This window comes from Ornithodoros turicata, chromosome 5 (assembly GCF_037126465.1).
Source record: "Ornithodoros turicata isolate Travis chromosome 5, ASM3712646v1, whole genome shotgun sequence".
NCBI classification, from domain to species: domain Eukaryota; kingdom Metazoa; phylum Arthropoda; class Arachnida; order Ixodida; family Argasidae; genus Ornithodoros; species Ornithodoros turicata.
In genome coordinates, this window is record NC_088205.1 from 20,924,147 (window position 1) to 20,945,888 (window position 21,742).

At 46.8% G+C, this 21,742-nt stretch overlaps 2 protein-coding genes across 2 annotated transcripts in view; both read right to left on the reverse strand.

Annotated features, from left to right (window-relative positions):
- LOC135394182 (uncharacterized) overlaps positions 1 to 21,742 on the reverse strand; it is a 283,276-nt gene that overhangs the window by 60,691 nt on the left and 200,843 nt on the right. The gene's annotated exons all lie outside the window — the stretch shown is intronic.
- LOC135395149 (uncharacterized protein K02A2.6-like) lies at positions 14,827 to 16,677 on the reverse strand. Its single transcript, XM_064626395.1, has one exon. The coding sequence runs from the start codon at positions 16,675 to 16,677 to the stop codon at positions 14,827 to 14,829; it is 1,851 nt and encodes a 616-aa protein (XP_064482465.1).

The window sequence follows — 21,742 nt, forward strand, 5'->3', positions numbered from 1 at the left end:
TCACAGAGCGATGAAGGCAGGTCGACGTGCACATAGGTTCCGACCGCGTTGGCCTCGATAGCAGCCACGCGAAGTAACTTGCGGCCATCTCCGTTGAATGCTCTGGCTACTCGACAGGCCAAACGACTGGGTCCGAGAAATCGCTCGTGCACCGACACTCAGCCGATAGCATCGTTCACAAGCGACACGTTTAGAAGGCAATGAAATACCAAATGCTCGGTGCCGTCGATACGTGACATCACGCATCACGTGCCATCGGTTGCAAACAGCTCGATTGCTCGTGCGGTGCACCCCGCGATTCAAGCACGCTATCGTTAGACGCGCCGTCGGAATATGAAAAGTTGCATGGGTCGTTCCCACAAGGTCGATCGAGAGCGAGCGATCCTCGCCTACCGACAGTGTCGGTCACGCGCAATCGGTAGCTCGGAATAGGGCCCCAGATTCGAAGAGAGAGGGGGGCGTCCGCCTTTTTGTGGCAATTTTCATATATTCAAATTGCCACAAAAAGGCGTACGCCCCCCCCCCTCTCTCTTCGAATCAGAAACGATAACCATATCATTCAAGGCAATGGTTGGCGCACAGCGTGCTATGCGGTGAAGTTCTGTTTTTAGAGTGTACGCGTGGAGTAGGAAATGCGCCTTGTAGGCACATTGCTCTTCCGAACGGGGAACGAGCGACGGCGGAGTCAGACAGAGAGGAAGACGAGAGAAACATGGCGAGGGAGTTGATGGCGAAAAGGGGGTCAAACTACGCCCCCTTTTTTATTGGTGCGTTTTGCCTATACGTTGAAATACCCGAAGCAGAAAATTTTTTGAATATGCTCTGGCAGTTGTATTACAGAAAGTTTTGGGTCTACAGTGCATCGATCGGGTGCCATCGGGGGAGTTAACGAAAAGAGCTAGACGTGACTATAGAAGTGATCACGGCGGGGACAAAGAACGAAATTTTCTGATTCTCTTTAAATAAATCAAATTCCCCTAAATAAATTCCTTTAAACGTACTGTAGCTGCAATCTCAGAAAATTTATCTCTTCGATAACCTCAGTACTCTAACGTCACAATTTTCGTCCCAATTATACCCACAGGTTTTTAACAAAATTAAAATGGAAAATTACGAGCAACACTGTGTCCAAGTCGCCATCAACTGCGCTTTGATCGTCGAGTACGGCGGGAAAACTACATTGCAGGCGCACAACAATGAGTCTGATACAAAAGAAGTCGGTTACGTGTCGGCTACGTAGTCATGATGAGCAGCAAGCCAGTCGGGAACATAGATCACTGTTGCTTGACAAGTTGGAGATTGCTTCCCACCAGACGAGCCGTTTTACCGCAAATGAAAAATATTTAGCTTTCCCTGTGCTGGGTTTACAAGGAACGTAACCTGTCTGTTTTACGGTCCCTTTAAAGCGGTGGCACGAGAGGCGCTCAAGTTGAGAAATTCCGTAAAAGACTGTCGAGGCCCAAGGTGCACGAAAGCGCACACACTTCCAATCACCCCAATTATGGGTCATCTGCAGAGGCCGAGGCATTCGCATTACTGGCCGCTTTGAGACACGTCTCCTCGTTGGCGCCCAGGGCCTGGACGATCCTCACCAACAGTAAAGTGGCTCTGGAGGCGCTGGCCTCTTACTCTGCTGCAGTCATCAGTGACGCCTACACCACGATCATCGCCCTGCACTCTGAACTTGTATCCCTGGGACACGGCGTGGTGTTCCAATGGATTCCGAGCCATGTCGGAATTTCAGGCAATGATCGTGCTGACGCTCTTGCTCGGCAAGCCCACGACACTGAGCAACCAACTGTCTTTCCCCTTGCGCACTCTATGTGCCAGCTGAAAATCCGCCGCTTCATTGCCAACCGCACACAGCTCTTTCAGCAAGAAGCTATACGAACCAATGCCTTGCTTAAATCCATTGACCCATTAATGACATATGATGTGCCTGGCCGCATCCCGCGCATCGAGGAATCGTTGCTTCATCGGCTGCGGCTGAATGTGGCAGTCAGCATCCATCACCTCTTTGCCCCACGTGTCAGGTATAGAAGCTGATGTGCCACACGTACTCCTTGCCTGCCAGCGGTACGAAGATCCAGTCTCCGGCGTCGTTTCGCTCATCTAGGCTACCGAGAGCTTTCCCTCGCGGTGCTACTTGGCCCTACTCAGCACGCTGAAGTCACGTCTGCGCTGACACGATTCCTTCGGGAATGTAAACTCCTGGGCACTCTCTGATACGGCCTATGACTTCTGCGCAAGGATTAGTGAAGGAGCTGTTTTTTCTGTATTTTTCCATAATTTTCTGTGTCTCCACTGCTTGTATCTTCTTTTGTTTGTTTTATAGCTTTTGGGAATAGCAAGCCTACACAGTGGCTAACCTTTCCCTCCCTTTTTTTTACTTTGCATTAAACATATCCCCCCCAATTACGGATTGGATTGGATCTGAACGAAAGATATGGAGAGGTTAGTCCCGACCCACACTCCAATTTTCTTCGGGGGGGGGGATATATATTTATTGAATGGAAAGGTCTGCCAGACCAAGGTCGGCATGCTATTCCATTTAAAAAAAAATCAAAAGAAAACGAAGAATAAATAGAAAGGAAAGGACGAATAGGAAAAGGTGAGTCTCCGTAAAAAGGAGGAAAAACAAAAACGAAAAGAAAGAAGGGAAAAGGAAAAAAAAAAGCAACGAAGATAGAAGAAAGAGAAAAAAAAAGAAGAAAGAAGACGAAGGTGAGGCTCCTGGAGGCTTCGGATGTCAACAATAACAAGCAATAGATTCGCGCGTCATAGATTGAACCTTTGGACAAAAAGGAGCGTTTGGACGGTGAGAAACTGTTCAAAAAATGATGAATAATGTTGAAATCGACTCGTATAACGTAATCAAGTCCTCTTCAAAGTCGACTCACCCTCTAGCCCTCCAGGCATCCATAGGAGGCCCTTTCTTAGACGTGACAGTTTGCATATATCGATTATCTTTGCGCGCCAAACGAAGAAGCAATTGGAGGGAAGCTCTCGAAACGGAAAAATTCATTTTGGAGATGTCTCGCAATCGGAGGGATCGCCAAGACTTGCACCATATCTGGCATCCATGGATTTCAAAGGCCTATTTCTCCGAGATATTTGATAACCCATTATATCGGAGTAAAGATGGCAGACCAACTTGCAACGAAGCGAACGAAGCGTTCTTCGCTTTCCTCAGTATTGAAATAGTGAAAGATACTGGGATTAATCGATAAACTTCAGCATGTTTGTCTCATTCGCCGATGAATTTCGTCCACGCGTCCAGGAACGGGTTTCGTCGTTTCAATACCTATAATACGAACAACTCTCCTCTTCCCTTTCTTGTGCTCAGCTGTCACTTATTTTTGGTATAGAAATTTTGTATAGTTCAAACAAAACTGTCGCTCAAAGAACACTGGTCAGCAATATAGCTCTACAGGGTGTTTGCTCTAACGCGTCCAGAAATTTTACTTAGAGCGAGCGATAAAAGAGAAACGAGCGCTCCTTTTCAGCTACTTGACTAAAAAACAGGTGCTACTAGTGAAGCAGAACTTCCTTGCTGAAGTAGCAGAACAGTGCCACTTGCTTTTCTTTTATCGCTCGCTATAATTTCTGGACACTTTAGAGCAAACACCCTGTATATTAATATGAAGATTTGAAACATTGTAAACGGGTTAACGATCTCGAAGAGCTAAACCCTATTACTTGATGTTGTATATCGTACTGGCACCTTTAAACCACCACGGTTGCCAACTTTCGTTACAAATGAACGACACTCTCTCTGTTTGAAAAATACAGCAATATGGTTCGGGGACGCTCATTTGGGCTGGTCATGCCTGTCCTTAATGAAATGTCTTTCAGTTCCTCATTTTCGCTGCCGTATTTCTCTTTCCAGTCATGGCACGGAAACTTGGGCATCTAGATGCACAGAAGTCGTCAAAAACGACAGCGGATACTTTCGAAAAGACAGAACCTCCTTAGGGTGCGCGGGCAGCATAAGCAGCGAAACCCCCATCATTCTGAAAACCTTCTCTCTAAACAAGATAGCTCAGGCAGGATTTCGCCCAACAACAGTACCTTCTCGATGTCCGTTTCTTTTTCTGAATAACCACGTTTGTTTAGATCACGATGTGACAGTTATATATTATCAAGTAGATGGGTAGAAAATCCAGCGAAGCGATAAGGAAACGCCAAGGGAATTGCCTCAGGATGAGACTGAGAGTCGCCGATATTTCGGACAGAGACTGAACATTCTTCTTCTGGGCCCTGTCCTCATCATTGGCACGGTATTTAAAGGGTTGGGAATGCCGTGTCATGGGTATATTGTACATCAACAGCTCGGTCTTTTCTTTCCTGGTCTCGGTATCGGTCTTTCACGACACAGGTTCAGGCGTTCTGCATATAGTAAGTTTCATAAACATTTCTGTCATATATTTAATGGCTAAACAAAATAACAAATAAAAACAAAAATGAAAATGGGGAAGTTTAGCCGTACTAGAGGCTTGCTATTCCAAAAAGAAAAAGCGAAAAATGAGGTTCGGGTTCGTTGCGCAACCAGCTCCTGGACAAAGAATTTTATTTTTAAATATGTTGCAGGAGAGGTTATAATGTCTCGCCACTTAAAATGGACACCGCCTGAAGTAACTCAAAGTACATTTCATGAGTAACTGTAACTATAATTAGTTGCCTCTACTGAGCAACTGTTTCGAACCAACAAGAATTAAACGATGCATGCGGACGACTGCCACAGAGCCGGAATGCTAAATTCAACCCCTCACGCCTAGATGTCACTAAATAAACATCAGACCATCGCGACGCATTCTTCTTTCGCAGACGACAAATCTAGCAGACGGTGTCACCCACAGGACGGGATAGAGAGACGCGCTCTACAAACAGCTTGAAATTGAACGTCATTCCGCTAGCATAAATTATTCATGCACATCGCGTCCTCTCCGAGCGACGTCGCTTGGTGTCTTTACTTACAGTCGAAAACTTAAAAAAAAAAAAACTTAAAAAAGGGAGCGAATATGTTTAAAAGGGGGGTTCCGTAGGCAACACAGGGAAGTCATCAACATAAGCTACCTTCTTTATCATCAGTTGATGTACCTGCGGAAGGTTCACGTGCAAGATTGTGGCTTAGCTTTATATAACGACTACTGTTACTGGAGGGGGGGGGGAGGGGGAGGTTCTCTCTTGGGAAGCTGAACACCATCAAAAAGGAGCTAACCTGTGCTGGCGTTCTAGCGGCTTCCTGAAGTTGATGGTGTTTGCAGTGGGAAAAAAAGGTATGCATTTGAAAGACAGTGTACTCAATGGGGTGTTGCGACAACTGTTGTCTAGTGAGTGGAAATGCATATTCCCTACACGATACATGTAAGTACTCCCAACGTCACGGTATAGGGAAAGGCTTGGTAGCAACCCAAAAAGTTTCCTTTAGATACAGAGAGCGTCGAAGCTTCTTCTTCTTGTTGTTCTTCTTTCTCTTTTTTTCTTTTTGATCCCGGGAGATTGGAAGACCTCTCCCGATCATGTGTGTCTACATTAGACACGAACCGTTGACACAGATAAAGTGCTGCGCAAATATACTTTCGCTGCGAACGCAAAAATATAGCCTCCATCCTGTTTGCGCTCTCTATTTTTCTGCAGGATGCAATAGTCTTGGCGGAGTATTAGTCATGAAAGTGCTTTCAAACGGGTAATTGTATTTAGGTCTTCTTGTGCGAATGGCTTGTGTTTTGCTCGATTACAGGAAAGTTACGTTTCACGTGTGAGAAAATACGTGTGTATATAAGCTTTTCCTTGCATCGAGTATATCAAACAGCGTGTCTCGTTGGAGGTTTCCCTGAGATTCCTTTATCACAGTTGTTCCCGACGGTGCTAATACAGAATCAAATATATTGGTCCCCTTAATCTGGTGATTGTGCCCAAGTATTACCTTTCGAGCTTTAAAACCCGGAGAGGAGCACAACTATATACTGAACACTCTCGAAAACAGATCTTCACTGTGTATAAGACGCTGAAGGCCAACCATTGCACAGAATGATCACTCCCTGGTTTGCGCAAAGCGCGGGGCGTATACATTTTTGTGACATTTAACGTAACTGCATAAGCGTCACAACAAGAATCCCGTTTTAAACAAATCATGGGAAGTCATTCGGGATAATTTTTGCTAGTAGAGTCTTACGTGGTCAAGGTCTGTTTTAAAGTAGCACAGAAGTCATTTTTAACACCCTGTTTTCTTTCGATAAAACTGTTAAGTAGGCCAGTAAGATGAACCATGCGAAGCAATTCACACCACAGAGTCATAATTATCGCAGATATTGAATTTAAAGCACGCCGCAAGAAGCGACCGTGCGCAACGGCGGTGGAGAGCAGTATACCAGTCTATGATCCGCCACGGAGCTCGCGCTGACGCTACAAGGATCACGCTCTCTGATTGGTCCAGAAAAATGTTGTCTGCTACTCCGCTGTCGTCTGTTACTCGACTGTTCGGTGTTCTGAAAAAGCATTGCTATTGGCTCGGTCGTGATTCGGCCGCTCCACCTATCCCCAATTCTCCGGGACTACTGGCAAAACTGGTTTACGGCGGCAAAGAGACAAGGCGCTGACCCTCACTGACCGGCGAAGCAGAACGAGTTCTCCCTGTAACGTAATCGGTGACGTGGCGTCGTACCTCCTCTTCCACGCAGAGCCATGCTTATGTGAGTTTTTTTCTGGGGAACAAATTGCACACATCAAAACCTTTCGCGCTATTCGGTAAAGTGACACACACACTTTCATCAGACGTCTTAACCTGATTTTTTTTTTTTTTTTTGATGGCCCTCTGCACTCCTTTAAAACGCTTTCAGACATCTGTCGGCACAGTTCCCTTAGAAGTCGGCCCAGGACGTACATTCCCCCAGGGCGTTAGTCGTGACGTTGCCCACCTCTGTGAGGCCGACAACGGCGAGCCCTTTAACCGCCACCACCACCATCTGTTTTAAGGTTCAATCGGGTGATATTCAATGAGCTTTAGTGCATCGTACGCTATCGCCTCTGCGTACGGATAGCGTGGTGGCTCTCTTTATTTTCTGCGTGTGCGCAGAACCACCAACGCTATCCCTTACGTACGGAAATGCGATAGTGTATGACGCACTAAAACTCACTTCTTCTTCCGATTGTTGGAAACGGGACGTAACACTTTAGCGGCTCCGGAGCAGATGGAGCGCGCTCCTTTCTATACTAAACGGGGCATCACCGTTCGTGTGGTGTGGGGTACCGGCGCTCCTATCCGCGCGCGCTTCTTTGCGAAAATCATGCAGTCGTGGCTAAAGCGCACATTTTCCTACTTTTTTTTTTTTTTTTCGATTATTTCTGTTGCGATACTGTGCATCGTTTTTGCTGTTTCTGCGATTATCCGTGGAGGACTTCATATTTCTGTAAAAAAAGTGAGGTTCGCTTGGCAATTTTCAATGTTAAATTGGCAAAAATAAATTTCCCGCAATTAAAAATTGTCCAAAGCATTCCTCAATCGTGGCAAAAGTTTCCAGAAGGTAATTGCCGAAAGCCCCACAATCACCCGGCGAGTACGTCGCCAGTTAGAATTTTTTATCACTTTAGGTGAAACACCCTGTATACCCACTTCTCGGTGTGCTCGCAACCCGCCTCTCCGGTTGGATCCACCTTAATTAATCTTTTTTAAGGCTGCCGGATTGGAAGACGTCTCAACCAGAAGAGAACATTCAGTGACACACAGAGGCTTATATACAGGGTGTCCCAGAAAACGTGTAATCTAATTATAATAAAAAATACTCCGCCACCTACGCATCGTATAACTTATCTCGTGCCCTACAGTTTTCTTTTCCTTGACCCTGTATTTAAGCTGCGTTTCAAGTAAAACTTGTCAGCAGTTGTACCGGTTGTTCTTTGTGCTGTGGCTTGTTGTGCTGCTCCACATCATAGCCAGGTAATATGGGTGTCACCTATACATGCGATTAATCTTCATCTTTCGATATGTTCTAAACACTGTAAAATATTTCCTTGGATAAATACATGTACACTTTCCCGTTACCTCGAAAACTGAAATCGTATTGGGTTACATTATATGTAGGGTTCCGCATTTTCGGTTTCAATCGAAAAACACCGAAAAACATACGCCGGATAAATTTGTCCTCTTTCGGTATTAATCGGAAAACACCGAATACAGAGGGACATTCCAGGAACGATGACAGTGATAAATTGCTGCACGTGTCCAGCAAGTTGTTCATGCAGGTCAGAAAACCACACCGAAATACGATGGTCGTGAAAAATGTCCGCTTACTGTTTTGTTAGCCGTAAAAAGGGCACCGCAGCGGACAACGCCATGGTGAATGAGCATCATGCGGAAATTACATTGTGACTTCTATTCGCCGATAACAGTCGGGTAAACCACGTACACGCCCAGAAAAACATCGAAAAGCCCCGATTTCGGGGAAATCAATAAACACCGAAAAACATACGCCGAATCCCCCCAAAAATAAAAACCGAAAACACGGAACCCTAATTATATGTCGCATGTATATAGATGATGTTGATGCTCCTGTATTGGACCAGTGACTTCATCAAGTAACTTTTACAAGTCAGGCTTGTTGTCACTGGTCCTAATCACTTATTGTCGTTGAATAAATTATCATTATTATTATATGTCACAAGCCTTTCGGCTTAGGCTGGCCTGTTTTGCATTGTCTTTGGTTTCTTGTAACGAAATAATAATAATAGTGTATTACTATAGTATAATTGTATATATTAATTATTATATAATAATTAATAAAAACAATTATTATTATTAATATTATTATTATTGTACATAAACCTGCATGCGGAGCTCCCTCTGAAAGCAAAACTCAACTGGACATGACAGAAAACACGGTGAAATGCAACAGCAGCAGCTATTCATCAGACTAAAGGGGCCCGATTGATCTTCATTCTGCCGCATTATCGATCCAATTAGCATATTCAAACTCGACCTTTTAAAGATGAGGGCGTGCAAATATGGAGCAGATCCCCGAGATCACTTGGTTCGGCGTACGTTAAAGTGGTTGTCGAGACGGTGACTTTCCGACTGTTTCTATTTTCTAGGATCCGCATCAACTTGAAAGTACCCATATGATAATTCATCCGGAGTGCACTAAGCGTTCCCTTTGGATGCGATAGCTATACCAAGCCAACCTCTGTCTGGCTGAACTTTCCTTTCTTTTTTCTTAATAAACATATCCCAAATCCTTCGTGTATTCGCTTTAAGGCGAGCAGATGAGTCGACATAAGCGTTGTACACTCTTAGAAATGAACTTCACCGCCTCACATGCTCCTGGCCAACCATCATCTCGAATGAGAGAAGGGAGGGGGCGGGGGAGCAGCCACGGTCAGCAGTGCACGAGAAGACATGACGCTCAGCACTTATATATATTCTAATGTGGCTGCTAAAAGCAAGGTCGTTTTTCGCATCTTCCGCTGGAGTATTCTGGGGAGTGGTGCGTTTTGCTCTTCTGCCGTTTTACTCATCCACAGTAATTGTTGTGTACTAGTCTGGAACATCCCAATCTAGTTTTCTCAAACGGTTGTCCCAGCTTTAACCTTCAAACATACGCACTCACGGAGATTGAAAGAAAAAAAAAGAAAAAAGAAGAAGAAGAAGCAGAGAGAATTCTGCTGAGAGAGAGAGAGAGAGATTCTGCAATGCTTTGGCCTTATGGAGGCTCATGATTTCGTAGGAGAGATTGATTGATTGATTGATTGATTGATTGATTTTTTAAAAAAAAATTGAGATGTTAGTCTCGAGCCACTCTGGAATGGCTACTCCAGGACGCGTTATTAAGAAAAGAAAGGGAAACTACACAAAACTCGACGCTTTGCATATATATATATATGCATATGGACATCCGACAAGCAGTGGCCAGCGCTACAGCGCCGCTTACAGTGTGCCCTTGATGTTGTAGCTGCTTTCCTGGAAAACAGAGGCATGGACCTCTCTCATGAGAAGACTGTTTTTTTTGCCTTTTACTCGCCGTCATTTGAAGAACTTTCAGCTTCATATAGGTGGGAATGTCGTGCGGCGTGTTACACACCATAAGTTTCTTGGTGTGGTTCTTGACCGCTGTCTGTCCTGGAGAGCGGACGTTCGTTGTCTGAGAGGTAGAGCTGAGTCTCGACTGAGTGTCCTGCGATACCTCTGTGGTGCCCGCTGGGGGCTTTCTACAAGGGCATTGCTTGGTCTGCACCGGTCCCTCATACGACAAATGTTAATGTACCATCTTCCAGTGTTGCATAGTCTTTGTCCTTCGTCTGAACAAGTGTTGGAAACCGTCCTTGCAAAGAGCATGAAACAGTGCCTTGGTGTCCACAAATCAACGTCAACTGCCCCTGTCATGGCTGAAGCAAAGGAGCCTTCGCTGATCTTTATGCGGACGGCACAATCTCTTGGGCACTACATGAGGCTCTCCACTCGCCACTACCGTCACACATTAGTGCGCGACATTCTTCGGCGACCAGCATCCGGGTACTGCCAAGCCGTTTTAGCTCACCGCAGCCTCATTCCAAAGCATAAAAAACTGGTTCTACCCGCAGTCCCGCCATGGGCCCTTCAGGCACCATCTGTGCATGTCAATGTCCCTGGCTTGACTTCCAGAAAATCGGCTACAACAATTGTTCTTCGCCAACTCACCCTGAGTCTGCTTCATCGCGATGAAGGCAGAATTAAAATCTTTACTGATGGCTCATCGACACAGACCGGCTCTACCTGTGCATTCGTAATCTCTGAGCTGTCGATTGAACGAAGCGCTAAGCTGTCGCACCCGACGTCGGCTGCTGTGGCCGAGCTGCATTCCATTCTTATGGCGCTTTCCTTCATTGTGTCCCGTCAACCACCGATGCACTGGACCATATACAGTGACTCCAAAACCGCCCTCCAAGCTCTGCAGTGCACCCTGGGCTCGAGCTCCCTCGCTCCACTGGTGTGTGACGTCCTCAGGGAGTATTCATGTGCTGTCACACAGACACATAACATCACCTTGCAGTGGATCCCAGGTCATTGTGGCGTCCCTGGGAATGAGGCTGCCGACCTACTTGCGAGACGGGCTCATGTGGCACGAGGCGTACACTCTTAAAAATGAACTTCACCGCATAGCACGCTCTTAGCCAACCATAATCTGGAATGATATCGTTATCTGCCCCGATTCGTTGAAAACGGAAGGCGTACGCCTTTTTTGTGACACTTATGCTGTTCATAATTGTCACAAAAAAGGCATACGCCTCCCGTTTTCAACAAATCAGGGCAGATAACGATATCATTCCAGATTATGGTTGGTTAAGAGCGTGCTATGCAGTGAAGTTCATTTTTAAGAGTGTACCGACGCACCGTACGTATTTCACCCAAGCGGACGCGAAGCAAGCAATTGGTGCTCTCATGGGACGTCTGTGCAGTGAACACTGGCGCAGAAGTGTCCCTTCTACGTCGTTCCTGCGCAGGGTGGACCCAGATCTCCGTTTTTATATGCCGTCAGCGCTTCCTCGACCCATCACGTCGCTCATCTACAGGCTTCGCCTCAACGTGCCATACAGTGGACGACTTTTGTTTAAGCTCGGCATGGTCCCGTCCCCCAACTGCAGTCTGTGTGATGTAGTTGAGGACGTGGATCATATACTCCAAGACTGCCCGAGGTACAGTGCACACCGATGTACCCTTGTGTCGTCCCTGTCTCGCCTGGATAATCGGCCATACTCCACCGAAAAGGTTCTTGGGTGCTGGCCAGCAAATCAGCTCATACCTGCCATGCGCGCCCTTGTGCAATTTCTCGTCTCGACGGACCTGTTTGACACATTGTGACACTCTTTGTTTTTAGTGCCTTGAGACTTCGCTTTTGGTGACAAGCTCGGTGATGATGTTCTCATTTATTCTTTCAAAGCGTTTCAAAGCGTCGAGGTTAGTGTAGTTTCCCTTTCTTTTATTAATAACGCGTCCTGGAGTAGCCAGTCCCGAGTGGCTCGAGACTACCATCTCCATTTTTTTCTTTTAAAATCAATCAATCAATCAATCGACGCTTTGAGACGGAATGGAAACAGAATAAATGAGAACATCACCACCTAGCTTGGCACCAAAAGCGAAATCTCAATGCACAAAAACAAAGAGCGTCACAATGTGTCAGGAGGTCCGTCGAGACGAAAAATTGCACAAGGGCGCGCATGGCAGGTATGAGCTGATTTGCTGGCCAGCACCCAAGAACCTTTTCTGTGGAGTATGGCCGATTATCCAGGCGGGACAGGGACGACACAAGGGTACAACGGTGTGCACTGTACCTCGGGCAGTCTTGGAGTATATGATCCACATCCTCAACGACATCACACAGACCGCAGTTGGGGGACGGGACCATGCCGAGCTTAAACAAAAGTCGTCCACTGTATGGCACGTTGAGGCGAAGCCTGTAGATGAGCGACGTGATGGGTCGAGGAAGCGCTGACGGCATATAAAAACGGAGATCTGGGTCCACCTTGCGCAGTAACGACGTAGAATGGACACTTCTGCGCCAGTGTCCACTGCACAGACGTCTCATAAGAGTACCAATTGCTTGCTTCGCGTCCACTTGGGTGAAATACGTAGGGTGCGTCGGTACGCCACGTGCCACATGAGCCCGTCTCGCAAGTAGGTCGGCAGCCTCATTCTCAGGGACGCCACAACGACCTGGGATCCACTACAAGGTGATGTTATGTGTCTGTGTGACAGCATACGAATACTCCCTGAGGACGTCACACACCAGTGGAGCGAGGGAGCTCGAGCCAATGTGCACTGCAGAGCTTGGAGGGCGGTTTTGGAGTCACTGTATATGGTCCAGTGCATGTGTGGTTGACGGGACACAATGATGGAAAGCGCCATAAGAATGGAATGCAGCTCGGCCGCAGCAGCCGGCGTCGGGTGCGAGAGCCTAGCGCTTCACTCAATTGACAGCTCAGGGATTACGAATGCACAGGTAGAGCCGGTCTGTGTCGATGAGCCATCAGTAAAGATTTAGTAGGAGACAGAATATAACTTGAGTGCGGTTATCGGTCATAGCTAGCGTGGTTCACGTGCTGCGTGGTGCGGGGGACGTCTTTGATTGATATTTTTAGGAGAGGGCCGCTTGAAACCAAAAGTCTGTAAGACATCGTTCGTTCTTTTTCACTCGTACGACCGCATATTCGTTGTCCAGACAGCCGAAATTCAGTATTTCGAAATCCCGGGACTTGGCCTCGCGAAATCCCGGGATTTCGGGACATCAAATTTAGCCGATATCGGGATCCGAACCCTAATCGTGAAATAATCTTCAAAGGGGTCTATACGGTCCGCTTCCCTGTCCCGGACGGAGCCTAACGCCCGATGCGAACAGTAAAATGCCAATGAAAAAAACGGCTAGGAAGCAAGCGAGCTGGTGAAGATGATGCATAATGTAAAACCCCGAGACTAGGGAACACGAAAGGACAGACACAAACACGAAGTCTCAATTCAGACTTCGTGTTTGTGTCTGTCCTTTCGTGTTCCCTAGTCTCGGGGTTTTACATTATGCACTAAAAGGCCGATGCCATTTCATATATCTGTTTTCATCAGAAATTTTCAAATCATCACAAGGTTAACACCCATTGAATTACTCAACTTTAGCAAAGAAACCTACGTCACAGCATACGAAGAGACGATTGATAGGTAGGTTTTTTTTTTTTTTTTCATTTTGAACGAATTAATCCGACTGACGGCAACCAAGTCGTGAATTAAGGCTGCATGGCCAAGATTAGCCAAAAAAGAAACGCAAAGGCTCATTGCAAAGCACCCCTCGCGTGTTAAAACCATCGATTGTCAATAATAGTAACAATAATAATAGAAGTAATAATAATAATAATAATAACTGTCAATTGTTTTGTAGAGACAAAGAAGCTATCAATACGGTCGTCAATAGTGTCGTCAGTGAGGCAGTTCCCATCCTACTTCTCGGCTTGCTAGACATTTTGCAAATGCCATTCCGAAAGAATTAACGTTTTTAGTTTTTCGAGGAAAGCAACGCGGCGCCGAATATTAATTCTCCACCGACAGAGGACGAATGCATGAATATCGTATCGGGGTTATTGGCCGGTCCATGAAGGCTCCCTCTACACGTTCGCATTATTCATCCGGCTTGTAATCCCATCGTAAAGATGACAAAATGTATACCCTCTCAGCCGGTTATTATCAACTCCTTCTGCTATACTACGCGTGGAAAGCAAAAAAGAAACAGAAAGAAGGATATATGCAAGAAAACCGTGGGTGATAAAGAAAGATAAAAGAGATCCAACTTTCATAAACAGACGCTATCACTTGCAGGTCGAATATGCATGTGTTCCGCCCCCCCCACCCCAGGGCGAAAAATTGTCCGCTCGCAGTACCCCCTAAGGAAAGAGTCATTTGTCTAAAACGAACTTGAGTCATTGATTTGAATGGAGCGCACATCTCGTGTCAGAATCAGCGAAAATTCAGCAATCGGTTTCTGTGCGAGCAGAAGCAAGTCCTGTTCGGGAGGTAAAAAAAACACGCGCGCTATTGCAAAGCTACTGTGAGGTGTATCCGAGTGGGTTATAGCAACATAACACATTTAATACTGATCAATAAAGCTACATGTCGAGTACGAGCGAGTGGCTCCGATGCTCGAAGGAAACCGACTGCCTTGCGAGGTGAGAGTCCATCCCGACAGCGGAGGTGCACTCTGACTCAATGTTATGGGCGCCCCGAATGTGGGCCTCTCCATGTGGAATGCACCATTGGCGTGGGTGCGACTATCGTCTTTTAAACCGTCATGTCTGCCACACAGCACTCCTCCCCCTTTAGTATGTCACCGGTTGTCCGTAGCGTAGTGGTGACCTCCTGCATCGTCCTGATCTTCTAGGTGGACGAACCGGAGTCAGGAGGCTTGGGTTGTGAACTTCCACGTCAGACGTCCAGGTGTCATCCTCTGTGGCGATCCGCGACGCAGGTCGTCGGCGCAGTTGGTCGGCGTGACGCGTCATATCTCCGACCGCCGTTTTCACCACAGCCATCCGGGATCTTTTTTGGGTCTGTACCACTCCAGGAATCCATTTTTGTCCTCGCCCGTAATTTCGAGCGAACACGTGCGCCCCTTGCTGGAGGACACCTGTTTGCGAACTTGAACCTTTTTCTGGGCTTGGTCGTGCCTGGTCAGGTTTTGAGATAGCCTCATTGTGCAGTTCTCGGACGCTGATGAGGTCCAATCTTGACCTGATGTTGTACCCAAGTAGCATTTCCGAGGGCGATTTACCGGACACAGTGTTTGGTGATCGACGGTATGAATGCAACCAGCGGTCCACACTTGTGCGCAAATCCTCAGTCTTCATTTTCTTCAACGCATCCTTCACCGTGCGTACCGCCCTTTCTGCTAGTCCGTTTGACTGCGGGTGGTATGGGGCTGTACGAATATGTCGTATCCCATTAGCTTTCACAAAATCCTGGAATGGTTTTCCTATGAATGGCGTGCCGTTGTCTGACACTACGCAGTGTGGAATTCCAAACCATGCGAATACACCGCGGAGTTCATTCACCGTTTGCTCAGACGAAGCATTCTTAACCGGAATTGCTTCAATCCAACGTGAGAAGCTGTCCACTACGATGAGTAGCACCATTCCCTCGACTGGCCCGGCATAATCAATATGCACGCGTGACCATCTTATAGTTGTCGATGGCCAGGACAGAGGTTCCTTTGCTGGTGGCATTGGCTGTGCCTGTTGACATTCCAAGCAGTGCCGTGCCGTGTTTTCGATGTCTCCCTCTATTCCAGGCCACCAGAATAGTGATCTTGCTACTGCTTTCATTGTCACCATTCCAGAGTGTGTAGAGTGGAGTTCCAGTAGCATCGCATGGCGTGCTTTTGCTGGGATGATTATCCTCCTTCCCCACATAATCAGTCCTTGGTCCGTCGAGAGCTCATCTCTTCGAGACCAATACGGTTGCAATGCCTTGTCTTGCAGCTTATGTGGCCATCCCCGCTGTATGGCATCCCTGAGTGCTGACAAGGTAGCATCTTGGTTTGTCAAGTCGGCTAGCTGCTTTGCTGACAGTGGCCCCTCCTCCAGGATTTGGATAGAACATACTGCTTCTGAATTTGCGAGTTCTCCCTTAGTTGCAGTTCCTTCTATGGGAAGGCGGCTTGGTGCATCCGCATTGCCGTTTTGACGTCCAGGTTTATATTCAATTTGGTAATTGTAGGCGCTCAGTGTCAACGCCCATCGCTGAATTCTGCTGGCTGCCGTGGATGATATAGCCTTGCTTTCTTTGAAGAGTCCTACCAACGGTTTGTGGTCTGTCCGGAGAATGAACTGTCGTCCCCACAGGTAGTCTCTTAATCGCGTGACTCCGAAAACAAGTGCCAATGCTTCCTTCTCCAGGTGGGAGTAGTTCTGTTCTGCCGCCGTGAGAGTTCTCGACCTGAACGCAATTGGTCTGTCTTGCCCCTCGATGCGGTGTGATAGAACTGCTGCTATTCCGTACGGTGATGCGTCGCACTCAAGCTGAAGTTCTCGGGACGGATCAAAATGTGTTAGAAATCCAGAATTTACCAACACATCTTTAGCCTTTTTGAATGCTACCTCTTGGGCAGTATCCCATTTCCAGACAGAATCATTTTTCAGTAGGTCGTACAAGGGTGTGAGCAAGGAGGACATCTTACGAATGAAGCTGCGGTAGTAAGTAAGTAAGCAGTCCCAAGAAAGATCTCAATTCTTGCACGTCTTTCTGCGCTGGCGCTTCTACTATTGCCATCAGCTTCTTTTCTTCGGGGTGAAATCCACTTTTGTCAATGCGATGTCCCAAGTACGAAATTTCCGACTTGCGAAACTCACATTTGCCCTCCCTCAGGCGAACACCGTTGTCCTGTAGACGCCGGAGTACCTTGCGCAGGGTTTCTCCGAAGTTCGCTTCCCGTTCTCCAATCAGGATGTCATCGAGAAAGACTTGCGTTCCAGGAATTTCTCTCAGCAAGGATTCCATCCGACGCTGGAAGATCGCTGGCGCAGAAGCGATGCCATAGGGTAGACGCTTGTAGCTGTACAGGCCTCGATGGGTGTTTATTACCGCGACCTTCTGTGAGTCTTCATCAAGTGGAATCTGCTTATATATGTCGCGTAAGTCCAATTTCGAAAAGCACTCCGCTCCACTAACAACAACAACAACAACTAAGCGACGCAAACATGTCTTCAATTTTCGGAAGAGGATATTGTTCAACGTCACAGACTTGGTTCAGCGTAACCTTGAAATCGCCGCATATTCTTACTGTGCCATCTTTCTTCATGACGGGCACGATAGGTGTCGCCCTTTCGGAATGGGTCACCGGTGTGAGCACTCCCGCTTCACACAGCCGATCAAGTTCCGCGGACACTTTGTCGCGCATTACATACGGAAGAGATCTTGCTTTGCAGAACTTGGGCGTTATGCCTTACTTCAAATGTAGATGAGCAGGTGGACCTACCATGAGTCCGATGCCTGGCTCAAACAAGGATTTGAATTCCTGCTTCAGATTGGTTACCTTGCCTTCGCTGTTAACGGCATTCACGTTGACGGTAAGCAGATCCAGCGCTGCAATTACATCACGACCACATAGGCTTGGGCCCTCACGGTCAACGACGTAAAGCGAAGCTGTTGCCGTCCGGTGTCCGTAAATGACTTCCATTTTCAGAACGCCTAGCACTGGTAGCCCATGTAGCATGATAACTTGCGTTGGCATGGCAATAACGTTGGCCAGGAGGCTTGATGTTTCCTGTACGTGCTAGCAGGTATCAACGTAACAGACGAACCTGTGTCAACTTCCATGTCGACCGGGATGCCCATCCAACGAGTGGTGATGATCCACGGACGCGGCGTTGCCTGGGTGCCGACACTATGGATTCCATGCAGGTTAAGGCTTGCCCCTGAGGTCGCCCCTTCTGTTGAAATAGCATTCGTCCGACCATGTGCTCGTGGTCTTGGTTGTCGTGAGTCTGACAAGCACATCTTTGCAAGGTGTCCCTTCTTTTTACAGCGGGGGCACTCAGTAGTCTTAAATGGGCATGCTGGTGCTCCGTGATCGCTTCTTCCGCAACGTATGCACTTAAATTTCTGACTTGCCTGTCTTGGTGGGGTTCCTTTAGGCTCTTGACCAACTGGACGCTGTCGACCCTTTCGGTTGATGATCCGGTTCACTGAGTTGTCCGGAGGCTGACTCAGTTCCATGGCATTCTTGGTTGCCATTTCTACGGCGCACGCAAGTGTAGTAGCTTTCTCCAGGGTCAATTCCCGCTCAGCAAACAATCGCTTTTGTATGCTAATGTCCCTGACACCACATACTAGCCTGTCCCGTATCATCGTATCCAGAGTGGTTCCGAATTCGCAGAACTCAGATGGTTTTCTCAATTCAGCGATAAATGTAGACACAGTTTCGTTTTCCTGCTGGACACGAGAGTTGAAACGGAAACGTTCCACAATTTCAGACGGCTTCGGGGCGAAGTGACCGCTGAGTGTTGCTACTAGTTCCACGAAGGTCTTTGTGCTCGGCTTGGCCGGGGCCAGGAGACTCCGAAGTAGCCCGTAGGTTTTCGGTCCCACAACCGGGAGCAAAATACCGGTGCGCTGATTCCCGTCTGTAATCTTGTTTCCGACGAAGTACTGTTCTAACCTTTCAACGTACTGACTCAATGGTTCCACGTATGCGTCGAAGGTGGGGGCGGTTCCGAAAGTAGCCATCTTGCTTCCTCGCTCCGGAGAACAAAGGGAAATGCAGTCTCGTCGGATGAGATGTTTTCAGACGTGCGGTGACTGACGTGTGGTAGCGTACTGCCGCTGCGTCACCAGTATCCCACCGCATCAGTCACCGCACGTCTGGCACACAGCAGCAAAGCTACTGAACCTTTCATTTATTTATTTTTTCGTTCACTAAGAATATTAGCTAGACAGGAATCGTACCCCCTTCTAGTTAAACAAAAAAGAGTAAAAAGAATAGGAGTATAGTTTTTAGAACGTTACCACAGTTACTCCCCTCGTTCAGCAAAGCAATAACCTATTCTCACAGCGTGTTGATTCTTTCATATCCCAACAGCAGCGACAAATACACTGATCACGACGAATTGGGAAAATTCGCCACCTGGGTTGTGGGCCCCCCAATGCCGACGGGACTGCGTGAGATGTACAATGATAATGAGGGGACGAGGGGAGAGCGACGGTAGCAAGGCGGTACATCAGGATCAAAGGACATAAAGGAGACCGGTGTCTCGCAGAAAATCCGGGAAAATCTGCAGGACACAACGGTGTTGCAGGATGTCAGGCTGTCGCCAAAGTGAACGGAGCGCCAGTCATTGGCTTCAGTCGGTTTCGCAACCTTTCTCCTTGAACCCTGAAGAGCTCTCCTCATACACATTGCCCTCATCTTATTTTTTAAAATTTTAGTTGTCTTTAATCTATCTCACCCTTCTTTCGCTTTTTGTTAGTTTATCCTTTATTTCCTACTTTTTTATTTTTATTATTTCTTTATTTTTTATATTTTTTTTTTGCGGAATAGCAAGGTGACATACCGTTTGGCTGACATTTCCTCCTTTTTTTTTGCTTTGTTCTAATAAATATATCACGCCCCCCACCCCCCGAAAAGGACACAGTCCACGATCACGTGATGCATATCTGCTAGCACGGCACACCTGGAGCATAACATGGTGAACGCGCCTCGGTGTCGCTTTCATAGCCCAAGAACCATATCAGGTTTACCATGGCAACGTTTGGGAGCAGTCGTTTTCAGGGAGATTGATCAGACTTACAGCACTTCATTTCAACATTCAGTTTTTCCAATTCACTCAATACGAAGACGAATGGTCTTCCTTTAAATGCGCGTTCCAAACAATACAGTGAGCCGAGTTCAGGAAAAAAAGATCAAAAGGGAAAAAAGATCCACTGGTGGATCTTCTTACCCTATGGATCTTTTTGCCGCATGGATCTTCTTTCTCTGTTAGGCCTTCTTTCACCATGGATTTTTTTTCTTTTTTCGTATGGCTCTTCTTTCTCGCTTGGATCGTTCACGAAAAAAAGATCGAAAGGGAAAAGTGATCCACTGATGGATCTTCTTACCCTATGGATCTTTTCGCCGCATGGATCTTCTTTCTCGGTTAGACCTTCTTTCCCCATGGGTGTTTTTTCTTTTTCGTATGGCTCTTCTTTCTCGCTTGGATCGTTTTCCCTGCATCACGTGACCCCGTTGTAACTTCTTTGCGTTGTACAGTTGTAGTTCGCTGATGTTGATGTTGATGTTGGCGAAAAAAAAATAATAGGGAGAGGTTGAGTTCGCATTGGAGACTTGAGACATCCATTCCAGCGTTTTCACAGCAATGCGCTCCTTGCGTAACTTTTTTTCCTGCTAAAAATTAAGCGATGATGGTGATGCTAAAAAGCAATGTAGCACCTATAATCCCCTACATGGTTTGCACTTCCCCGTGCTTATTTCATGGATTCTGACGATCAATATTCTTAAATAAGTAAATAATGATAATAAGTAATAATATTATTGATATGTAAACTGCAATGAACATTTTATGAGGATCGCCTGTCTCTAATACCGTCAACAAGTCATCTGCTGGCTAGTGCTGGGAACTCCGGGCCATTTTTGCAGTCCCGGGATTTCGGGATTTTTCCTGATATAAAACCGAGACAGTACCCATACGCAGTCTTTGATTAGTTAGCGTTTCGTGCCTCTCCCCTCGGCACTTTGCCACTATACATGTCAATAAAAGCATTACTGATGACTTAATGTTTTCTATCCTGTTTCTACGCCCTATCTACGCTTTTTAACCTCAAATATCGGGACAGATTTTCTTCGCAGTCTGTACAGGATTTAGTTCAGGCTGGCACCAAAGACCAAACCAAGCTCTGACTTCCAAAACTGAATGGATGAAGTATCAAAACCTACTAAACAACAAGAGAATGCATCCAAACTGGCTTTTGACACTCCAGGTGGTTTATTTGCAAGCGAGTTGTCCACATTGTTTTAAAGGGGTTTGTGGAGACATAGAGGCCCGAGCAGCTTCCAGAAACTTGCATGGGAAAAATGTGTGAGAGGTCGCTACACACTTCGTTTGTCTGCTCATCCTAGAAACTAAAGCGACACCTCCAATCACCAGCAATTATTTGTGTGTGTGTTTTCTTTTTTCTTCTTTGTGCTCAAAAGAGCAAAGCAATGCACGCAGCTACGGCGTTCACAATCGGAGTCCGCTCGCCGACACCATGCAAGGAAGGAAATATGACCAGCGGCATGGCCGAGCTCGTTTTGTGGCAGCAAAGGTCGTGCTGAAGATTGGGAGATAGTGGGTTCGAATCCTACCACCGGCTGTGCTGTCTGAGGTTTTCCCTGGGTTTTCCGAAGACTTTTCAAACGACTTTCCAGGTCTTACCTGGCATTAGCGACCGCTCCACTATTGTTGCGACAATTCATACACCCTTTGTTAAATAGCACACGACTACCAAAACCACCACTTGCTATGCAAGAGCCAACTTTGAGGCCATTAACGCAGACCTCCACACCTTTTCGGAAAGCTGCTTTCCCGAATTTTCTTCGAGGTCCTTAGAGGAGAACTGGTCTCTTCTGAAGAATGAGTTCAATCGTCTTATCGATCTGTATATACCACGCATTTCCATCCCTGTCTCTAGTAATACGCCATGGTTCAATCGTGAACTTAGGCGTCTCCGTAATAAGAAAACGCGCCTATTTCGCAGAGCCCG

What these genes read in the sequence shown, in the direction of transcription:
- LOC135395149 (XM_064626395.1), bottom strand. Translation starts at nt 16,677, where the DNA reads ATGTCCTCCTTGCTCACACCCTTGTACGACCTACTGAAAAATGATTCT.